Source organism: Betta splendens, chromosome 8, assembly GCF_900634795.4.
Source record: "Betta splendens chromosome 8, fBetSpl5.4, whole genome shotgun sequence".
NCBI classification, from domain to species: domain Eukaryota; kingdom Metazoa; phylum Chordata; class Actinopteri; order Anabantiformes; family Osphronemidae; genus Betta; species Betta splendens.
This window is the reverse complement of record NC_040888.2, coordinates 308859-331542: the sequence shown is the minus strand read 5'-3', so window position 1 is coordinate 331542 and position 22684 is coordinate 308859. Positions and strand designations below refer to the sequence as shown.

General features: G+C 47.3%; 1 protein-coding gene and 1 long non-coding RNA gene across 5 annotated transcripts; both read right to left on the bottom strand.

Annotated features, from left to right (window-relative positions):
• Positions 1 to 5611: 5611 nt before the first annotated feature.
• Positions 5612 to 7627, bottom strand: LOC129604455 (uncharacterized). 4 transcript variants are annotated; one of them, XR_008695350.1, is made up of 3 exons: positions 6871 to 7627; positions 6149 to 6250; positions 5612 to 5913 (listed from the first exon to the last, which is right to left on the bottom strand). It is a non-coding gene; the product is annotated as an uncharacterized LOC129604455 (long non-coding RNA). The 4 variants fall into 4 exon arrangements; XR_008695348.1 differs by having other exon boundaries at positions 7215 to 7627; XR_008695349.1 differs by having other exon boundaries at positions 6149 to 7297; positions 7387 to 7627.
• Positions 7628 to 18721: 11094 nt separating this feature from the next.
• On the bottom strand, positions 18722 to 21920 carry LOC114860195 (properdin-like). The gene is made up of 11 exons (XM_029158611.3): positions 21770 to 21920; positions 20972 to 21110; positions 20741 to 20904; positions 20498 to 20665; positions 20230 to 20433; positions 19972 to 20139; positions 19712 to 19903; positions 19465 to 19638; positions 19186 to 19380; positions 19001 to 19112; positions 18722 to 18929 (listed from the first exon to the last, which is right to left on the bottom strand). Exons 1-11 carry the CDS (start codon positions 21819 to 21821, stop codon positions 18803 to 18805), a joined length of 1695 nt encoding a protein of 564 aa, XP_029014444.1. The 5' UTR covers positions 21822 to 21920; the 3' UTR covers positions 18722 to 18802.
• Positions 21921 to 22684: the final 764 nt, after the last annotated feature.

The window sequence follows — 22684 nt, the reverse complement described above, 5'->3', positions numbered from 1 at the left end:
TCTGGTTCCAAACTTATAGTAGGAGGGGACTTTAATTTAGTATTTAACCCAGAGTTGGACAGGCTAAGCAAAGCTGTGAGCAACAGGAACTGGCAATCAGTACAGACCTTAAAACAGTACATGGATGACTTCGGTCTCTGTGACACATGGCGTTCTCTTCATCCTACATCCAGGGAATATACCTTTTTCTCGCTAGTTTACCACTCTCACTCGTGTATAGATTATATTTTAGTAAATAACTCAGTCTTACAAGATGTCTCTGACACTAATATTCACTGTATCACAATCAGTGATCATGCACCAATGTCCATTTCGTTGGTTAAGACAGTCACACCATCAACCAGGAATTGGAGGTTAATACATCATTACTCAATGATCAAGACTTCATCAGTTATGTCAGGAGAGAATGGACAACCTTTTATAGAAATCAAAGATACACCGGGAACCTCACCCTGTGTTCTTTGGGAGACTGGGAAGGCAGTTATGTGTGGTAGAATAATTTCATATTCATCGCACAAGAAAAAAAGGACATGCTACTTGAATTAGAATTGGAGCAAAAAATAAAATCTCTAGAGATTAAATATGCTGCCTCTCCAACCAATGATAGAATCCTAGAAGACCTAAGGAATCTAAAGCTGAAATTAAATAATATAATTGAACACAAAACAGAAAACTCAGTTTCAGATAGATCAATTACACTGGGAGAACTTTGACCATGCTAACAAATGTGGTAAATTTCTAGCTAACCAATTAAAAAATAATAAAGAGAAACAAATCATCCTTTCAGTAACTAATAAGAAAGGGAATATTACTTGTGATCCCCATGAAATAAATGATACCTTTAAAAACTTTTACCAAGAGTTATATACGTCCCAAATAGATCCAGCCACCTCAGCCATAGAGGAGTTTCTGAATAAACTAGAACTGCCAAAGCTAAAGGAAGAACAATCCACAACTCTAGACTCATTGTTATCTTTTGGCAGAACTACATGAAGCTCTGCAGGAGATGCCCAATAAAAGAGCTCCAGAACCAGATGGATTCCCAACTGAACTTCATAAAGAGTTCTGGTCTATGCTGGCACACAGCTTTTACAAAATGGTAGCTGAAATCAAACAACAACATTCATTACCCACAAATATGAATTCTGCCTTCATAAGCCTGCTCCAAAAACCAGGAAAAGACCCTACTCTTTTCCAAAACACACCTCTCTAGAACAATCCAGACATCATACAAAACAAAAAGGCAATACACTTTCCAACTTCGCATATCAAAGGGATAACACATCTGAAACATGTTTTCACAAGAGACAAGTTTACCTCTTTTGAAGAATTAGTGTCCCACTATGAAATCACTAGTGCCAATTTCTTAGAATACCAACAACTAAAGTCAATACTTAATGCAAAAAGTGAGAAAACTCCCATCCACATGCAACCACCACCAGTAATAGAGCGATTTATTGATATATCAGGGAAAAGGACAGTATCCAAAATCTATATCTTAATTTCCAATGTAGACCAGACAGTAAGCCTTCCGATCCCTAAATGGGAAGCTGATCTCAACATCAACACTAATTACACGTTCTGGAATAATATATGTTCTAATTTATTCAGAATGACAAAAAATACAAATTTACAACTAATACAATACAAAAGCCTTCATAGAACTCACTATACAGGACAAAGGATGTTGCAAATGGGTCTCACAAACTCAAATATTTGCCCTCACTGTACAGATAACACAGCAGATAGATTCCTACATGCATTCTGGTCATGTTCTGGTCTAGTCACCTGTGCAGCAATTTTGGCAAAGAGTATGTGAACACCTGTCAACCCAGTTAAGCTGTCCAATCCCAGCGGTTCTGCACTTTGTCTTCTAGGAGATCTAAGTGGGCTTGATCTAGAGACAAACTCATCACACACACTTCTTTCTGCCCTCTGTGTCGCAAAGTAAATTATTCTTATGAACTGGAACTATACTCTGATTGATTCCATTTCCAGGTAAGGATGCGTGGGGCTCGGGTGCTGCGTCATGTCTGGCACAGTGGTGGGGGGGGTGACTGGTAGTTGGGGGTGCCTGCCTACCTAAGGAACCGGGACAACGGGACTGGTGGATTCTGGGCTGGCCGCATGGGTCCCCTGCGGCGGGGGTGTGGTGGCTGCTGAGACCGGCGGTCCTGTGCCGGAGTAGGGCCATTTTGAGGGTTGGCGTGTGCCTGTCTCCGGGGAGCAGAGGCGGGCCTCCCTGCCGGTGTGCGGGGGGCGGACCTAGGGGTGGAGACCTGGGTGACCTGCGTCCGGGGGAGTCCCTCCGGGGGTGCCTGCCTGTGCCCGGAGGGGTGTCTCTCCCCTGGGGCGCTGCCCCTGCTCGGGTGGGGCGCTGCCTGCCCTAGCGGTCCGACGCCCTCTGGTAACTGCTCGGGCCTGTTGCAGGGGGGGTTGGCGGACTACTCAGGCTAGAACCTTCATTGGGCCCTGGGCGGAGGCTGGCCCTCAATGCACAACCGCAGAGTATGTGTGTGGGTTTGAGTGTCACACTACACGGGGCGAGCATGGGCATACTTGAGCGAGAGAATGGGTAAGTGTGAAAGAAGGGTGAGGATGGCTCTGGCTGTGCTGCGTGTGGCGCCTGGGCAGTAGTACTGCGGTCCCTGGGTCTCGGCTGTCCCTTCCTGGCTGGGGGTTGTGGGGGGTAGTGGGATAGGTAGCAGAGCCAGTCGGGAACCTGGCTCTGCGGACCCTGGTGCTCTGCTTCCCAACTACATTTTTCCGCATTCATTCACTTAGGTCTGCAAGGGGCGTCCTGCTGATGGAGGGACCGGGGCTGCTGGGAAGTGGTTCCGTCCCTTCCAAGTGGGATGCTCTGCAGTTTTATTTGCATTAGTCATACACACTTGTCCAGGAATCTGGGGGCTTCTTCCGGGGGGGCCAGTAGACGGAGCCTTCCCATTGATGGCTCTGTCTGCTGGACCCCTCGGAGAATTGGGTATCTCCCAAAGTTCCTCATACTTAGTCACATACACATACATTCAGGGCCGGGGGTGGGCTCCTTCACTGGGGCCTGGGGCTGAGGCCAGTTGTGGCCTCGGCCACTGGCCCTGTTGGAGAGATCACCACCCTGTTTTAACTGCAAAAAGACATTCAGGGCGAGGGGGGGGCACTGTCCGGGGGACACACCGTCAGCCAGCGGTCGTGCTCCTGGAGGTGTCACCCACCTTCAGTGCACTTTAGTTCCACACACTCACGTCCAAGCTGGGTTGCAGGGTTCTGGGGTACCTTTTTCTGCGGCCCTCTGCCTCCCCCGGGTTGGGGGGCTTGGTCGGGGCTCGGGAGGAGCTGCGGTCCCTGCCTGGGGCCACATGGACGGCAGGCCAGAGACCTACCCTCCCCACGTATGTGACCAAGCGAATGGTGTGGGTGCGAGAATGTATCTGAGAGTGCATTGTGTTGGGGGACCTCATATGTATAATCTGGTATTAACAGAATTATTATTAAGGTCCCACATGCTCAGACAAAGGAGGCACTGCGGCCTGCATGTAAAGTCCTCATCCTGATAGTAGTGAGTGAGAACAAAGAGATTTCAAATCTCAGCGCCAAAACCAGGCGCCAGGCTGGGGACCCATACCTGGCTCCCCCGCTGACATCCAACTCCCGCTGACACAAGCGACAAACGGCGGAGAAACTTGGACGTCAGCCATCCTGATTGGACCAAACAATAGGACGGGCGTGACCAAAAACACGGTTATAAAAGTCGCCGTGACCGAAGACTCGTCCCTTGTTCTCTCCAACCCTGTCCCGTTCCCCTTCTTCTCTTCGATCCTCTCCCCACCTGGAGCTTCCCTCTGCCCCCGGCACGCCTGGAACCTCCACCGCAGCCAGCAGCTGAACCAACGGAGACGTCGTCACAGAGAACGGGCCTGATCACCCATCTACTTCCAGCCACACGGCAGGAAACCGCCAGCGTAACCGCCTCCCTCGCCGCCGCATCAGCTGATCACGACGCGATCACCGCGACGCACACCTGGACCGGACCGGACCGCAACAGCGCAAGCACGCACGCACGCACGCAACGCCGGATCTTCTCACCAGGATTGCGCAGTAAGGCAGAGGCATTCTTAAGTCTGAGCAGAGTAGAACTCTTAGGGGGATCAGTAATTGTTCCATTGTTGTGTTGTTTCCTTTTCCTGAACACGTGATCTGACCACTGTATTTCCGCGATCACGTGACTGTAACGCTGTTACCGATCTACGTGAATCTAAGAGGTGCACATTGAAGCGTTGTAACCTGTGATTTCGCTAGCTTAAAGGAGTCATATCATACTTTTCATTCTAAAAAATATTAGACTTTAATGTCTCAGTAAGGTCTCTGTAAATTTTCATCCCATAAAACCCTGTAGATCGTCCACACTGCCCCTGTCAATGTGTGGTTTTTTTCACTCTCCATCAGCACGCTGTGTAAACGCTGTGTTTTCTGGGCGTGTCGCAAGCGAAGCTGCTCACCACACCTCTGTGCGGAAGCGCATACCTTTTTTGTTGTTGTTGTTTTTTTTTTAAATTGGCTCCATGGATACGAGCCACCGCACGGTTACGATACAATAGGTGGCAGTAGTGCGACATTGAGAATGCAATCCACCGCAATCCTCCACAGAAGAAGAAGACCCACTACAGAACTGCACGACATTAGCCAGCTGATTCGTAGCGTTGTAGAACCATACGTCTACGATCCCGAATCTGACCCTGAAGCTGAAGAGGAGGCTGTTGAAGTCGCCACATTTCGGCTGATGCAAGATGTGTCTCATTGGTAATGTCGCATTTACTTTAATTTAATTGATTTATGTAATTTGCAAAGCGACTAGCGGTTGCTAATGCGTATGCTAAATGGCGTGTGCAGCTTCAATATTCACAACACGACTTACCTGGAAAACTCTCGTTAATAGATAACACTACTTTAGCTTACATTATTCAAATAAATAAGTTTGAGAGCATAGCTGAAATAATATAAATACATTTTACATTTACACATTTCACTGTTTTTGTCTTACTTGTGCTGCTGCTCTGACAATTTTATTTAAAAAATGTGCATTAATATTTAGAGCAATCACTGCATGACCTTCCTGGGGACAAAAAGCATTGGTTCAAAATATATATTGAATTAACGTATTTTTACTGCTTTTAATTGTTTTTTGTCATTCTTGATAATTCTGACAGTAATATGTCTTTGTATCTGAAGTTGTTACAGGTATCTAGTCTACAGAGGCTAGTGAGCTGGTGCTGAGGATTCCTGGGGTGAAGGATCTGAGTTGCCATCTCTTCATGCTTGGGTTGTAGATGAAGGCAGTTTCCTGATGGATAAAACACTAAAATACTCATAGTATGATTGATGTAGACCACCTGTAGAATAACTCCTTTACCATTTGAGTAAAAATGTGTTTTTTGTGAGTGCAACACTTATTAAGAATTTTTTTATTTTATTTATATATAATTTATATGCTTTTTATTTATGGCCGCTTCAACTTTATAGCTTACCATATTAGAAAGAGAAAAACATGTAATTTCAATACTATGATTTCCTAAATAAGTGTTTTACCTTCAGAAACAGAGTTTAGTGAAATACATAATAGTTAAAGCCAACTTTATTGTAAACCAAAAAAATACACCACTACTCCAAAGCTAGAACAAACTGTTACCTTCACACTACAATGTGCAATGTATAGGTTACTGAGTTAATTAAGAAGTCTGGGGGTTTGAGGTCAGAAGCTTTTGCAGGGCCTTGCAGACGAAATGCATGAAAGTAGGGTAAACAGGGAGATGTGGTGATCCTTGTTCTCATCACTATTTGGAAGACTGAGCGGAAGCAGTCCTCTACCAGATGGAAGCTGTGGCTGTCCTCACCATCACCTCATCAAAACAAAAGGTACTGCAATCAGAATTGTAGATTAGTGAAATATTCATTATTATGCAGGTCAAAACCTTCTCTAATGTAAGAACACACAATACCAGACAAAAAATTAAACCAAACAAGAGGACAGGCCTGTCTGTGCTAAAAAAACAGATAAACAGTTGTTACAATTCAAATATAAAATCTAAACAGTATATACCAATTAAAATCTTCTATTACCTATCTTACTGTTGGTACATACAAACTTACATACCTTTACTCCTGAGCTGGGCAGCAGATGTCCGTGTACCAACAGTCTGCAGTGATTTCTCTGTTTGACAGCCTCCTTGCATGTGGGCAACTGGGATTTGCCCTCCTACAGTATAGAAAAGACTGTTACATTTACTGTAAATTGTATTGGTCCTACAAATATAATGGCTATGGTACAAGCTATAGGTAACTGACCAGATAAGCAGCAGGTATTGTAGAGATGTGACTAATTAGCAACTAAGCTTGAAACACAACACAGTAATCATTCCAACTAATCATGTTAGAATTTGATAGAACAATGACATAACCCCAAATCACAAGTTGATTTAGGCTGTGACACAGGACGGGGTAATAAACATAACCGCGTTCATCTGCAGGTTCTTTTTGTAGCGATCGACCAGCTGTAGCTCTAAAGTGCAAAGGCCTAAAGGCATGCTAACGGCTAACGCAACACAAACAGGAGCGGCAGCACGTCAACAGGACAAAAGCTCGATCCACCGCTTCCTGCCTGTCGCCGATCGAAGGCCCATGGCTATTAGCTGTTCCCCACACAGGTGTGTTGTTGCACCAACTCAGAGTAGCACATTTGAAAGGGACAAAGGCTCGGTTGACTCACTGTAGCCGTTAGCGACGCTAGCGATTAGCTTGTCTCACATGTGGGTTACTGCATTTTAAACAGACCCAACTAACATATTTAGAGATCACAAGTATCAAGCACAAACTTACTACAGCGAGCTAGATCCACCGCTTCCTGTCTGTCGCTGCTGGAAGGGCGATAACGATCAGCTGTTCCCCGCAGGTGTATGCGATTACAGAAAAAGGACAGACGCTAGACCCACCGCTCCCTGCCTGTAGCCGCTCGATGCCGTTACGATAATCATTAGCTTTTCTCCACACAGGTGTGTGGCTGCAGGAGCCCACATGAGCACATTTGAAGGGGACAAAGGCTCGGTCGACTGGCTGTAGCCGTTAGCATAGCTAGCTAGTAACTTGCCCCACACATAGGTTACTACATTTTAAACGGACAAACTAACATTTTAAAACATTATAAATATCAAGCATGTACTTACTTCAGTGAGTGGATGACGGACTTTAGGAATAGGTCCTTTTTTTCCAACAGGAGCCGTGAAACAAATCCAGCATTGGACGCACCCTTGTTTGAAATGTACATACGTATAAATGCCGAGGCAGTGTTTCTGGCACCGGTCTGTTAAAAATAAAAGTGACCCACAAAGTCCTCACTTGTTGATTCCTTGGTAAAGTGAAGAGACTTTGGTGTTGGTTAGAACACCTAAGAACCGAACTATTTCTATGGGAGGACTTGGGCGCTGCCGTGCTCGTCTGTTCACGGTGAGTGAGAGGGGGAAATGGCGGAAGTCCAGTTTTGGTTCGGGATCATTGTGGGGGTGGTGGTTCAGGATTTGCAGGGAGAACTTTCAACCAGTATGACGAAACCTGGGGAACGGCCTCAGAACAGTAGATCTCTCTCTCCATTGGATGAGAAAATTTACGTTTTCAAAATGTGAAAAAAGCAGGAAATGCACTCTACCGTGCTCAGTATAGGGGGCGCTCTCCCTCCTCCTTTCTCTTTCTCTCTCTCTCTCACACACACGCACCCACACACACACACAACCCTCTTATCTCAGGTAACACGCATACACATACAGAACGCCAGACGAACACACCATAAGATTAAGTTGTGATTTGCTGAGTTATTCAAGATAGTGTTGACACTAGAGGTAATATTAATTGTTTAATAAAGCGTTCATAATTTAATTGGTCGTTGTTTGTGATTATTTGTATATGGTTTTGCAGCACTAGTGAATTGAGTCGGCTATGGTACGGAGTTCATCCTTCAACTAACTTAAATACAAATGAGACTGTATTGGCTATTCCAAATCGGTTATCGGTCCCTGGAAACAGGGTGGTGCCCCGTAAACTAAGTAATTATTAATTCAATTAATAATTATTAAATCAATAATAGTAAGTGTTTCACTTGCCAAACTATAGACATTTGTCGTATAGTTATATATATTTAAGCTAATAACCAAGATTTGTGAATCTAAATTATAGACATAATTGGTATCTCCAATCAGGAGCTATAAATCCAATTATTATAATTTGTGCTCCTCGCATATCCCCAACAATTGGTTCACGTATGATTGACTAGTTTGTTGTGAGAGAGTCTATGGTGTTTGTATGTGTTGATGTGAAGATGTGTGTTGCACCTGTGGTGGGTGTATGCGTCTGTGTTTGTGTGAGTTGGTATGCGTGTGGTGCGGTTGAAGTGTGGGGGGAGTGTGTATGACTAATTGCATTAGTCATACACACTCGTCCAGGAATCTGGGGCTCCTTCCGGGGGGGCGAGTGGACGGAGCCTTCACATTGATGGCTCTGTCTGCTGAACCCCTCGGAGAATTGACAATCTTCCAAAGTTCCTCATACTTAGCCACATACACATACATTTAGGGCCGGGGGTGGGCTCTTTCACTGGGGCCTGGGGCTGAGGCCAGTTGTGGGTGCGAGAATGTATCTGAGAGTGCATTGGTTCACGTATGATTGACTAGTTTGTTGTGAGAGAGTTTATGGTGTGTGTGTTGATGTGATGGTGTGTGTTGTACGCGTGGGTGGATGTATGCGTCTGTGTTTGTGAGTTTGTATGCGTGTGGTGCGGTTGAAGTGTGGGGGGTCCGGTTTTTCGCCCGGGGTACGATGATCGTCTGCCTGGGTGGTCTCTTTTCTGCTGACCCCACCAATTGCTGGCCTTGTGCTGCAGGCCGCAGTGGTGCCAGGGGATGAGGTCGGGCCGATGGGGTTGGCCCCGCTCCGCTCGTGTGGGGGTGGTGGACTGGGGGTGGGCCCCACTCTGCGCATGGGGGCATCTTCTGGCGGGCTCCCTACGGACCGTGGGTCCTCGGGCTCTACTCTTTCAGGCCGACCCTCCCGCCGGGGGGAGTGTTTGCCCCTGGTTCTCATGGGGCGGACAGCGTTGACCCCCGGTGGCCCGCTCTGGCCTCGGGTGCTGTCTCTGTGGCTGCTGCAGCTCTGCCTGGGGGGCTCTGTGTGGGCGGCTTGGGTCGCAACACCTGCCCTCCTGGAACTGAAGGTGTGTGGGCTCCCTGGCTGCTGGGATTCCTTCCTTTGCTTGCTGGATGGGCGTAGTGGCCGAGCCCCTCACATCACCCTGGCTTCCACAAGTGGCATTGTTCATGCACCAACGTCTGCCTCACCCTTTGGGTGAATAATGTTAAGCTACAGCCTTACTAACCTTGTAGTGGGACACTTTCCAAATCCAACTGTAAGTATTATTGACACTTATCACTACCAATATGAATAATGTGTGAATATGGAATTTGTGGTGTTGTATGTCATGACTTTTATTAAGTAGTATGGGATATGTATAATAATGCACATATGTATGTATATTGTATGTATATGTTTGTATTAGTATGTGCACATACCTTAGCACTATTATTGGTATTAGTATTAATCTCCAAGGTAAACCACAGTACAAAAATTGTTTAGTTATGAATGTGTCAGCCTAAGGTACATCCCTGCTTCTTATTTATTTTTTTTATTTATTTTTTTGCTCCGATTGTTTACTTAACAGATTTGCTTGGTTTCAGCAGCTGGTTGCACGTAAAAACGTATTAAACGTATTAAAGAGATTTTTTTGAACTGAGGGAAGAAGTGAAAGTCTTCATGGAGAATGATGGGGTGGCTGTTCCTGTGCTAAGCGACCCCAAATGGCTCATGGACTTGGCTTTTCTTGTTGATATCACATATGAGCTTAATATTCTGAACAAGAAGTTACAAGGCCAGGAGCAACTTGTCAGTGCTGCATATGACAACATTAGAGCATTCTCCACAAAGCTTGTCTTATGGAAAGCCCAGCTCTCTCAGAAAAACCTGTGCCATTTCCCAACATGCAAGGCACTCATGGATGCAGGCACACCATTCAGTGATAAAAAGTATGTTGATGCCATTTTGAAGCTACAGGAGGAATTTGATCACAGATTCTCAGACTTCAAGACGCACAGAGCCACATTTCAAATTTTTGCAGACCCCTTCTCATTTGATGTGCAAGATGCCCCACCTGTGCTTCAAATGGAGCTCATTGACCTGTAGTGCAACTCTGAACTCAAAGCCAAGTTCAGGGATGTGAGCGGAAAAGCAGACAAGCTTGGGCAGTTTTTGAGAGAATTGACCCCGGCTTCCCTGAACTTTCGCGTATGTTCAAGCGGACCACGTGCCTTTTTGGGAGCACATACTTGTGTGAAAATCGCTGCCAGGTCTCTAGCAGCAAGATGTAGGCAAGAGAGGCCATGTTCAGAAGAGCAGTTCATGTTCTTCAATGTTCCACTTATGTTCAGGACAATTCATGTTCAGAAGAAAGCTTAAAGAACTGTTAATACAGACATTTGAATCCTAATTATTATAATAATTATTATTATTTTATTTACTTATTACTGATTGATTGATTTTCTTATTAATTTCTTGTTTATTTTCTTCTAATTTGTTTATTTATTTTTTCATATTATTTTGTGTTAAAAATAAAAAATAAAGACATTTGAGAAGATTAAAATTATTTAAAAGTTTTTCTTGTGGAAACCTGATGCGGCCCAGCCTCCCGCATACACACCATAAAGCAGAACCGACTTAACCTGTCCACCAACACAGCAACATCACACAGATTTTGGATTAGCTAAATAAACCATTAAATAAACCATAAATCAAGAGGAGTGTATAAATATTTTATATATACTCCTCGTTAAAGCAAAGCTGTCCATCACAATATGGCATTCAGCGTAAGTTATGCTGCTTGTTAAACTGCTGGACAGAACAAAAAAAAAATGTCATGCTAAGATTTAACAAACCAGCACTATAAAACAAGTGGAAAACGTGTTTGCTCCAAATACCATTAAAACTGATCTAACTACCTCTATTTATTGTTTAGATCTGTAAAGGTTGTGAGATACATAGGAAATACTGGCCATTTCATCAATCTGCTATTCTATTCTTTATACCTTCTAGAGTGGTGTCAAGGAAAACAGCTGCATCCTCAATCTGTACAGCAGCTGCACTGCTTCCGATGTCTTCCAACACGTGAAGACAAAAAAGATCCTCACATCTCCCCAGCCAACTGCCCATGACTGTACCTGTTCCACTCCAGAAACTATACTTTCAACATAACTATGAATCCTACCCGTTCATTTTGTGGTCTGCATATTGAACTGTGACAGTAACTTATCCAGCATTATAGTGCTGGTGCATTGGTTTAAAAATAAAGTTGGCTTTGACTATTGCTGTTTCACTGAACTATTTTTGTATGTATATACCTAATGAGGGAAAACAGACAAATGTTTTATAATATTTCAGCTTTTATTGAGGTATTGCCAAAAAAACAATAATTTAGGTATTTCACAGGTGGTCTAAGTCCAACATAGGTGCCTTGTCCCTCAGGAAACACTGCCCTGATCCAGACCAGGGAAGGTGGGATGACTTGGACTCTTTGCCCTAGAAGTCCACAGCACCAGCTAACAAGACCTCTAGGCTAGATACCTGCAACAACTTGAGATACACACAGACATAGTACTGAAAAAAACAATAACTACATTTCTATTTGTTATATATTAGCACTTGATATATCATACGCCTTACTAAAAGCAATTAAAAAATTATTAGGTCAATATATATTTAGAAACAAAACTATGTTTGTAAACTAGAGTTCCCAGGTACATTATGATTAATCTGTAAATAGTAAAATGTTCTAAAGTTTTTTATGAATTTCTGAGATACTGATTTATACCATGCATGTGTAATTGTCTGATATACTGTATATTAAATGTGTTCTGTAATTAATACACATTCAATCATACTGGCTCCAGTCCTGGATCATTAACCATACATGACAGTAGGCTTGGCAATTAGTTCAGGCGTTTTGAGGTAAGATTTATCAAGATTTTAATTTATTAATAAAAGTAATAAACACATGCAATATCTTGAAAGCAATAGTTGCTGTCACACCATGCCTCTGTAAGCATTCACTGTTCCTACATTGGCACTTAGTGTCACGGTCTGGACTCACTTCCTGCTTTATTTTCTTATACTTCCGGTTTTGTCTTGTCACTTTTGTTTTAGCTTTACTTTGCAGTCACATGATATCACCAGCTGTACTCCATCAATCATTACTCACCTGTGTTTCTCATTAGTATTTAAGCACCACCTCTCAGCCCAGCACCTTGCCAGATTGTCTGTGTGTACTAGCCAGCATTCCAGCATTATATTTCATATCTTGTTCTGTGTGTGACCCTGTTTTTCCTGACCTTGCCATCCGCCTCACCTGTCATACCGCCTTGCCGTAAGTCTGACCTAAGCCTGCCTAGTTCCTGTTCCTCTCGGCTCCAGTGAGGACGCCGTTCTAGTTCCTGTTCCTGTCGGCTCCAGTGAGGACGCCGTTCTAGTTCCTGTTCCGCTCGGCTCCAGTGAGGACGCCGTTCTAGTTCCTGTTCCGGTCGGCTCCAGTGAGGACGCCGTTCTAGTTCCTGTTCCTGTTGGCTCCACGGTGGACGCCATTCTAGTTCCTGCCACTGTCGGCCTCGGAGAGGCCGCAGTTTCCGACGACCTCCAGGAGGAGGTCGCGCCTGTCGCAGTGCCTGCTGCGGTTCCCGACGATCCCCAGGAGGGGGTCGCGCCTGTCGCAGTGCCTGCTGCGGTTCCCGACGATCCCCAGGAAGGGGTCGCGCCTGTCGCAATGCCTGCTGCGGTTCCCGACGATCCCCTGGAGAGGGTCGCGCCCGCTGCAGTTCCTGCCAGCCTCCAGGAGGAGGTCGTTCCGGCTGCAGTTCCTGTCGACCTCCAGGAGAAGGTCGTTCCGGCTGCAGTTCCTGTCGGCCTCCAGGGGGAGGTCGTTCCTGTTGCAGCTTCCGCTGCAGTTCCTGTCGACCTCCAGGAGGAGGTCGTTCCGGCTGCAGTTCCTGGTGGACCTGCAGAGACCTTTGTTTTTGGTCCTTTGTGCACAGGAGCCGTTCCGGGAGGTGCAGGAGGTTCCTGAGGAACATTGGCTCCTGGTGATCCGGCACCAGCCACGTGCGCCTCTACATCTGGTGGCCTGGCACGGATCACGTCTGCAGAGGCAACCTCCGGTGGTCCGACCACGTCTACCTCAGTCCCTGGTGATCTGGCACTGATCACATCTGCCTTAATTCCTGGTGGCCCGGCACCGGCCACGCCTGCATCGGTTCCTGGTGGTCCGGTCCCGGCCACGCTCGTCCCAGACCCTGGTGGTCCGACCACGTCTACCTCAGTACCTGGTGATCTGGCACGGATCACATCTGCCTCAGTTCCTGGTGGCCCGGTCCCGGCCACGCCTGCATCGGTTCCTGGTGGCCCGGCTCCAGCCATGCCTGCATCGGTTCCTGGTGGCCCGGCTCCGGCCACGTCTCCACGTCTGTCCTCGTCTCTGGTTCCGGCCACGTCTCCACGTCTGTCCTCATCTCTGGTTCCGGCCTCGTCTCCACATCTGTCCTCGTCTCTGGTTCCGGCTTCGTCTCCACGTCAGGCCTCGTCTCTGGTTCCGGCCTCATCTCCACGCCTGTCCCCGTCTCTGGTTCCGGCTTCGTCTCCACGTCTGTCCCCATCTCTGGTTCCGGCTTCATCTCCATGTCAGGCCTCGTCTTCACGTCAGTCCCCGTCGCTGTTCCGGGCATCCCGCTGGTTCTCGCCTCACCTGCCTGAGGGATGGGCTGGTCCTTGGCGCATCCTGTGCCAGGGATGGCGCTGCCTCCTGCGTCGTCGGCCACCTCGGCTGGCCGGCTCCGGAGGCGACTCCCTGCCTGCAGGTCGTTGTTTCCTGCCACGACAATGGCGCGGCCTGTGCCGTTGCCGACCGCCGCGCCTTCTCAGCCCCCTAGAGCACCGCCGGTCTGGAGAGCACCAATGCATGTGTTTGGCCACTAGAGACGTCTTGTTCCGACGCGGGCCTCCTAGGACTCCAGCCTTGCCCTCGGGCACAAGATGTGCCGTCTCGGCCTGGCGGCTGCGCGGCCGTGACTCACCTCGCCTCCACCCTCCCTGAGGGAGTATCTGGACTTTGTATTTCCCCCGTCATGGACTTCACCCTCATAGACTCTGTTCTGTTTTCTGCAATTCATGCCTTGTGTTTTGTTTTTTCCCGACTCCTGTCCTCCCTCCACCCACCCTGCTAGTCCGCCTTGCGCGTTTTGGGGCTCCTGGGAATTCACCCGTGAGGGGGGAGTTCTGTCACATTCTGAGCTCACTTCCTGGTTTATTTTCTTATACTTCCGGTTTTTCGCTTGTCACTTTTGTTTTAGCTTTACTTTGCAGTCACATGATATCACCAGCTGTACTCCATCAATACACCGCCGCCTTTGTGTACCGACCCTTGCCTGCCTGACCACGAGTACAAATTAAACCTTTTGTCATCACCGAGCTGTGTCCGCTGTGCATGTGGGTCCGCTACCTAGAGCGCCGTGACACTTAGTTACAGACAAATACGGCAAAATATAAGCTGCAGCTGAAGATCCCATTATACAAAAATTATTTTCACACAGCAGCAGAACGAGAAAGAAAAAAACATGTAAAAATGAGTCTATATTAGTTTATCAAGCTATGCTCCCAAACAAGCTGTAGTCATGTTATGAATATTCTGTTGTATTAATTCAGGCTGCTAATTTGCAACCATTAGTATTAGCGTTAGTAGCTAATCAAGTTGCGTATTATATAAATCAAATTAAATTAAACGCAAATCTGCCAGTTTTACGTACCTTGCGCCAGTCGAAGTGTAACCACTTCACCAGCCTCCCATTTGACTTCAGAGTCAGATTTTGGATCAAACATATGGTTGAACTCCACTACGAGGACAAGTTAGCCAGTTTCACTGTTGGATTCAGTGACCGTGATGTTTGATTCCCGCGGCGGATTACGGCTATGCGCTTCCTCAAAGGGGTGTGGCGATCAGTTTAGCTTAAAACACACATTTTCAGACGGGCCGTGTGGGCGATCTACAGCGCTTTTTGGCATGAAAAGTTACAGACACTTTACTGAGACATCAAGGTCCAATTCTTTAGCAATGTGGAGCATGAAAAAAGCGTGTGCATGGACCTTTAATGAAAGGAAATGATGCTTGAGTGTTACAAGCTTGTTTTGCAACTCTAGCAGTCGCTACCAGATATAAAACGATAATATTTAGAAAAGAGCGGAGAGTAACGCTGTACACACACAGCAGCAGCAAACCTCAGTAACCAGAAGTGACGCGATACGCTTACTGTCAGTCAGCCAATCCCCAGCAAGCTCAACAATGTGGCCAAGGAGTGTGGAATGAGTGTGGAATGAGTGTTTATCACTTCTAGACATTTTGTCCACAGACCAGCCTATCACAGAGTGCATCTGAGAATCCATCACTTAATTCGCAAAACTGAGCATGTTTGCGTAATTCTGCTATATATTCTGTAATGCTCACGTTTTGTTCAGGTCTGGTTCACTATGGGTTTTGGGCTCAGGTGATTTTTTTAGTGTGTTTACAAAAGTTTGGAATGTCTGCTCTGATGGCTTTGAAGGGGCTAATAAGTTACGTAGCAACTTGTACATTTTTGCACCCATCAGGCTGAGAAATGTCAGGACTACTTTCTAATCACTGATGCCGTTTGCCGCAATGTAGAGCTCCACTCTTATACTCAAATATACGCATCCCAGTCTTCATTAGCACTGTTATATTCCTCGATTTTACTGACCCAGGCCATTTTCCTGTTAGCGGCTGTGCAGTTACTCACTCACACGTGCCTATGCGTGCACTTGCTGGTCACTGTTCGTCAACTTTGGCTCCTGGGACGGCTGGCTTGTCCTTGTCAGAGGCTCTAGGAACGGACAAGCGTCTTGTTTTTCCAGCCACCAACAACAGATAAAGAAAAGAGGGTTTTGACTGAATGAGGAATCTGTGGCTTTTTAACTGTCTGCTTTGATTCAAAATAAAAGGCTGCTAAACGACTTGAACGATGTCTTGGAGATGGAATGAATGATAATGTCTCTGCATAGAAAATATGTGGTCGTTTTGGTGAACCCCCATTTGAAAATCTGTGAAGTTTTCTTTTAAGGAAGCTGCTTCAGGTCAAGGAAGAAGCCTACAGAAGTGGTGACCGGTCCATGTACAGGCCGGCCAGAAACAGGCCTACAAAGGAGGTCAAGGCAGTGTGGTGGAAATTTCCCATAAAAAGGCAGACAAGAGAGTTGTCTTTTGTGAGATTTTTTATAAAGCAAAACAAAAACATGGATGTTGATCGTGCACATCAACAAACCAAAAACCAGCTGTGGAGATCAGTGCATACACCACGAAGGTGTGGTGTATGCACTGATCACTGGTGTCTGACTATCAGAGAAGAAGGAACACTAAGTCTCAACAGACAGAAAGACACAACTCCCCAGCCTTGGATTTGGGAGCGTGAGTCTAGAGTCTATCGCATTGAACAATCTAGGTGAAATGTCAAATAAATAAAACAGAAGTAAGACAAAACACAAGATAATAATTGCACAACATAAGTCATAAATCATATAATAACTGCATTGAATAAGGAAGAAACTATTTTTCCCATAACAGCAGCTAAAGGCAGCTACGGTGAGAAACTGCCGAACAGCTTATCAATAAATGATTCTGACCTGCAGCACCTCACCAAACCATCTCCACAACCTGAGGCTAGCAAATGCTATCCTAACCTACCTACCTAAACATCTTCTACTGCCGGTTTGAAGTGGAGTGGAGCTATTTGGGAGTTTGGCGTGTGTCTGGCCCTGGAGAGCGGAGCTAGTCTGGAACCTGGCTCTGCGAAATGCAATGCCTTGCTTCCTAGGTGCATTACTCCACACTTATCCACTTAGGTCTGTGAGAGGCATCCTACTGATGGAGGGATTAGGGGAGCTACTTGGAGGTAGTCTAACCCATCGTCCCTCCCAAAGTAGGATGCTCTTTAGTTTTAATTGCATTAATCATATACATTCATCCAGGATTTTGGAGGCTGCCCCCAGGGGGTCCAGTGGATAGAGAGAGGTCAGACTGGGGGAGGCCTACCCTACCAATGAATGAGAAAAAGTAAATGGTGTTTATGAGGGAGAAAATGTTTCTTTTTTATCCTATGCTCTTATCATACAGTTTGTGCCTTGATATGATTACATCAGTTTTATATATTTCATATTTCCCTCAGACTGCTCTATGGGTCTGTGATGGACTGGCGACCCATCCAGGGTGTACCCTGCCTCTCACCCATAGCCAGCTGGGTTAGGCTCCCCACCCCCGCGACCCCGCATATGGGATTCAGCGGCTTGGAAAATGGATGGATGGATGGATGCTCTATGGGTGTTTCTGTCTTTGACCCTCTGTAACTGGCTCCTATCTGGCTCCCAAACCAAGGGCGAGGAGCTGTGTCCCTCTTTGTGTTTTGACTTTCCATCCATCCATTTTCATCCGCTTATCCGGGGCCGGGACGCGGGGGCAGCAGTCTGAGCAGAGAGTTCCAGACTTCCTTCTTGACTGGACACTTCCTCCAGCTCTTCCGGTGGGACCCCAAGACGTTGCCAGGCCAGCCGAGAGACGTAGTCCCTCCAGCAAGTCCTGGGTCTTCCTCCTCCTACCGGTGGGACATGCCGGTAGGAGGCATGTCCCAACGGTAGGAGGCCCATCGAAAGGAGCCAGTTGAGGTGGCTCGGCCATCTGGTTCGGATGCCTCCTAGACGCCTCCCTGGGGAGGTGTTCCGGGCATGTCCCACCGGTAGGATTTTTGACTTTCATTACTCTTTATTCTCAGATAATGAGACTCCAGCGGTACAGATGGTCGTGGAAAACATATTCTGTTATGGCTTCTGAGATGAGGTGGTAATATGCAATTCGATTGGACCAGAGCAAGACATTCCACCCTGCCCAGAGAAAGGGATAAAGGGCATAAGCAACTTTAGGATTGTGTGATCCTTGCATGACACCTTTGTGGTGTATGTACTGATCTCCCCAGCTGGTCTTTGGGTTTATTAATTGTGCACATCAATGTTTGTTTGTGTGTGTCTATGTATGTGGTGCGGTTGGTGTATGGGGGGGTCTTTCCTCTGCTTAGGGTGCATGGATCCGCTGCCTGAGTGGTCTCTTCTTTTGCTAACTCCACTGCCAGCCTGATTTTGCAGACCCGACATGGCGCCAGGGGATATGGTCGGGTTGATGAGGTGGGCCCCGCGTTTCTCTTGTGGGGGTGGCGGACGGGGGCAGGTCCCTCTCTGGGCGCGGGAGCTTCTCCTGGTGGACTGTGGGTCCTTGGGCTCCATTCTCTGGGCTGACCCTCCCCCTGGGGAGGTCCTCCCCAGGCTTTTCATCTAAAATTCAATTTTAGAGGAGTTGGACCCATAAATTTATTCGTTGTTTGTCTATATTCATTAGATGAAGATCTAAGCAGGTTTCTTGACAAAAGGGCTCTCTGACCATGTCCAAAGCTATACATCCAACTAACTTTTTTCTTAATTCTGTTGACAGGGATGAATCTGATGATGAACAAAATGCATGACTGAGTAAAAACAAGCCCAGACACTATGTCAACACAGCTTTAATACTTGACACTACAGTTACTGTAGTGTTGGTTCTGATCCACGTCAGGTTTGAAGCGAGGGCTTAGTTACAGGCCGGCACTTGGAGGCAGTCCTCCTTCTCAAACTTCTGGTCCGGTGGCAGGTCTCCACAGTCAGCAAGCGGTGTCCCAAAGAAGTTGGCCGGCTCCTTGTTGATGCCGATGGTCGGCCTACAAACACACACATTCACCCAGGTCAAGCTGGCTCAAGCAGATCTTGGTCGTGGTGGACCAGAACTCACCGGTAGTCCTTGTAATCGGGTTTACAGATCCTTTTCCTGAATCGTTTGGACTTTCCACCACATGCAGGTTTACACAGAGTCCATGACTCCCAACCCTCCCAGTTGCCTTTTACTGTAACGATAAAATGAACCCTGCTTTGTTCTGATTGAGACTCATTTAGAGTCAGAACCAGCATGAGACATACTGTAGCAACCGCCCACGTCGTAGCACACTCGACTCTCTGTCAGGTAGTCTCCGGGGCAGATGGTTCCGTTGTGAGCTTGGTGGAGACACTCACGCTCCCGGGTCTGGCTGCCTCCCAGCTGCTTACAGGTGATCACCTTCCGGAACACATTAGCACACTTTCCCCAGGGCGACCAGTCGGACCACACTCCATTAACTGCAGAATCAGATCATTACAATCATGCTTATGTTCATTAGTGATCAGTGCTGCTCGGGTTCTGCTTGGTTCCCTTGCTTGTACCTGGACAGTGGACGTTGGTTGAACAGACTTTGCTTCTGCGTTCTTCTCCAGAACACGGTTTGCCACCGTGGTTGGCAGCCGGGCTGTCGCATCTCCTCGTTGACACCTGAGCACCGACACCACAGGTAACGGGGCAGGGGGTGAATGGAGCCCAGGAGCCCCAGACTCCATCCACTGGTGGAGACAGACATACGCGCTTGATGCTGAGCCGTGAACTGGGCCTGCAGAGCTGCCGTGAAGTCGGTACCTGCACAGTGATGGAGGTGCTGGCACTGCTCCACCTGCTGCCTTTCACCAGCACACGCTCTGCCAGCCGGGCTGGATGAAGGAGCTGGGTTAGTGCAGAACCGAAAGCGAGTCCTGCTGGGAATTTGGCTTGGAGAGACACAGGAAGCTGAACACTCACTCCAACCGGACCAACCAGACCAGAACCCGTCAACTGTGGGAGACACAAGCAGTGAGCCACAGCTGTAGAGGACCTTCCCTCTGGTATGAACAGTTTCTTACCAGGACAGAGATTCTGACATGTTCTGGTCTGGGCATTTGGACCGTCACAAAACCGACCCCCGTAATTGGGCGCTGGGTTATTACATGTTCTGGTTGACGTCTGCAGCCCCTCCCCACAGCTTGTGGAGCACGGTCCATAGGACGACCACGGAGCCCAGTTGCCGTCCACTGCAGAGAAGACCAGTCACAGTACCAAGTGGGCTCAGTAGGACTTGATTCGTTTTAACTGGATCTGGACAAAACCAGCTGATGTGTCACCTGGACAGTTGGGCAGTTCGCTGCACGGAGTGGCCTGAACTTCGTCTCCTGGACATGTGTCACCTGGTGGTACCGTATCACTAGAAGGAGGGGGGTTGGAGCAGGACCGCTCTCGCTGTTTAGAGGGAGTAGTGCCGCGCTGGTCATCAACGCACGGACCAGAACACTTTCCCCAAGCGGCCCAGCTGGACCAACCGCCGTGGACTGAGAGTCAGGCGGGAGAGAATCAATTATGTGTAAAAGCAAGGGGTTCTGACTGGTGGCTCACCTGGACAAGTGTTCTGTGGGGGGCAGTTCTCCGTCTCCTCTGAAGGCCCGGTGCAGGCCCAACGGCACTCTGCGCTGCTGGAGCAAACTCTCCTCCTGGTCCTGACGCCGCCTTCTCCACAGCTGATGGAGCAGGATGACCAGGCGAGCCAGGACCCCCAGCCCTTATCTGCACACAGAGCACAACAATGCTACAGCAAAACTGGTGGCTCTGGCCCAGCTGAGGGTCTATACAGGTCTATACCTTCACAGCACATGCCGCTGCACGGTTGCGTCTCCAGTTTGTCCTGCGGGTTTGAACACTGCACCTCCCCGGCGCTGTAGCAGGTGCGCTTCCTCTGCCTTACCCCGGTTTCACACAGGGCTGTACAGTGAGACCACGCCGACCACTCGGACCAGGTCGGAGGGCTGAAAGCACACAGACACACAGTGACCCTTACAGAACTCACCACAGGCATGCAGCCTCCATACTGACCCACAGGACTGACAAACGCCATCCGCTGCCTCATAGCCATACTGAGGGTTCTGACAGCAGTCATCTTCGACCACATCCCCGATCTCTTCGTTGCACTGACCCAAAGTCGGGTTGAAACGTGCGAAACACCGCACACACTCTGCAAACACACACACAGAGGTGTCACATTCACAGTGCATCTAATCCATTCGGAGTCTTTAGGCAGAAAAACCTTCTGATATGGCCCACTCCAATCCTGGGTCCCTTGTGGGTATAGGAGGGAGTGAGAGGTTGAATGATGCTGGGATGGGCTTCAGAATGGACCCCCTTATGAGGATATGTGCTAATCCTGTATGATTACAGAGATGAGCAGCACACCTGGTTCTGGTTGCTTAGTTTGTAGGGTTAGGGTTAGGTTTAGAGCCAGTGGCTCTGGCCCAGTGGCCAGAGCAAGCAAGTGTTTGCCTTCGATTCCTGGACAGGCTACTCAGTTAGTAGAGCATGTTGTGAAACACTGACGTTTCACAACTTCAAACTGTGTCGGCACATATGAAGTATAGTAGTAGTAGTAGTACTTAGAGATTCTTTTTAGTTGTTGGTAGTATATAGTAGTTAATAATACTTAGTACTTGGTAATACTTAAGAACATTGAATGTGTCTGTCTTGACACTTTGTGGTTTATCTCCTGTACCGTTTCTGTAAATACAAACTAAATGTCTTATCTTCATCTCTCGTCCTTCTTTTCAACAACTCAAACTCTGTTCTCCACTTTTTATAATATCCTACAAACTAAGCAACCAACTGAACATTTAGACTGACCTGAACGCTCCACAGGAAGCAGCAGCATGGCTAGAAGCAGCAGAACCTCCATCCTGCTGCTGTGAGGACTAAACGCTGAATGGCTCTTTCCTCTGACTCCAGCTATGACAAACAGCTGGCTCCTGTCCTTTTATTGGTTAGTGGATTTGGGGTTAGAGGTGTAGCAGACATGTGATAAGAACAAGCTGTTGTATGTGATGCAACATCTGCCTGAGCAAACATGTAGCCGGTAAACAAGCAGCCGTAGACTGTTGGACTTGAAACTCAAAAAGTCACCACACTTTTAATCTGTGAGTCATACTAGAGGAAATGAAGCCTCAGGAATATTCTATTAATATGATTAGTTATGTTGTAATAGTCCTCATCGTAACTTAAGACACAGCTGCATAGGTTAAAGTAGCTGTGCAGCTATATAATACAATTTATTGTGGTAAAGTCTACAAAAGTAAAGTAACATGACGCTGCTCCAGTGTCCCAGTCCTACTGGGATCTGATCAAAATCCAAGATGGATGCAGGACAACAATGTGCACATCCACAGTTCACTAGCTCACTTTAACATCTTAAGAAGAACATAATTTTTTTGTTATTAACAATGAAATTTGTTCTCCCCGTCTACTGGGGAGCAGTTAGTAACCCTCACCCACACAGGGCGCCTAGGGGAGCTACTTCAAGGACACACCTGGTGTCACGATCGCAATTATCACTAAAATGGCGGACCCACATGCACAGCCCAGGAGACGTCGAGGTGAGTAGGAAGAACTTTAAAACAACGTAGTCACAGGTACAGGCGTGGATCAAAACTAGGTAAGCAGAGAGGCAGAGGTACCCAGGGAGTAGACAGGTGGATAATCATAAACAGGAAAACAGGTCAGACACAATCGAGCGAGGCTACAGTACCAGAAAGATTGATACAA

Bases quoted from the DNA above. Each gene is read 5' to 3' on its own strand.
- LOC114860195 (XM_029158611.3), bottom strand. From the start codon at position 21,821: ATGGAGGTTCTGCTGCTTCTAGCCATGCTGCTGCTTCCTGTGGAGCGT. The intron at 20,140-20,229 runs GTGACACATCAG...TCTTCTCTGCAG, and splicing joins CGAACTGCCCAACTGTCCAG to TGGACGGCAACTGGGCTCCG. The intron at 19,904-19,971 runs GTAAGAAACTGT...TGTCTCCCACAG, and splicing joins ATGTCAGAATCTCTGTCCTG to TTGACGGGTTCTGGTCTGGT.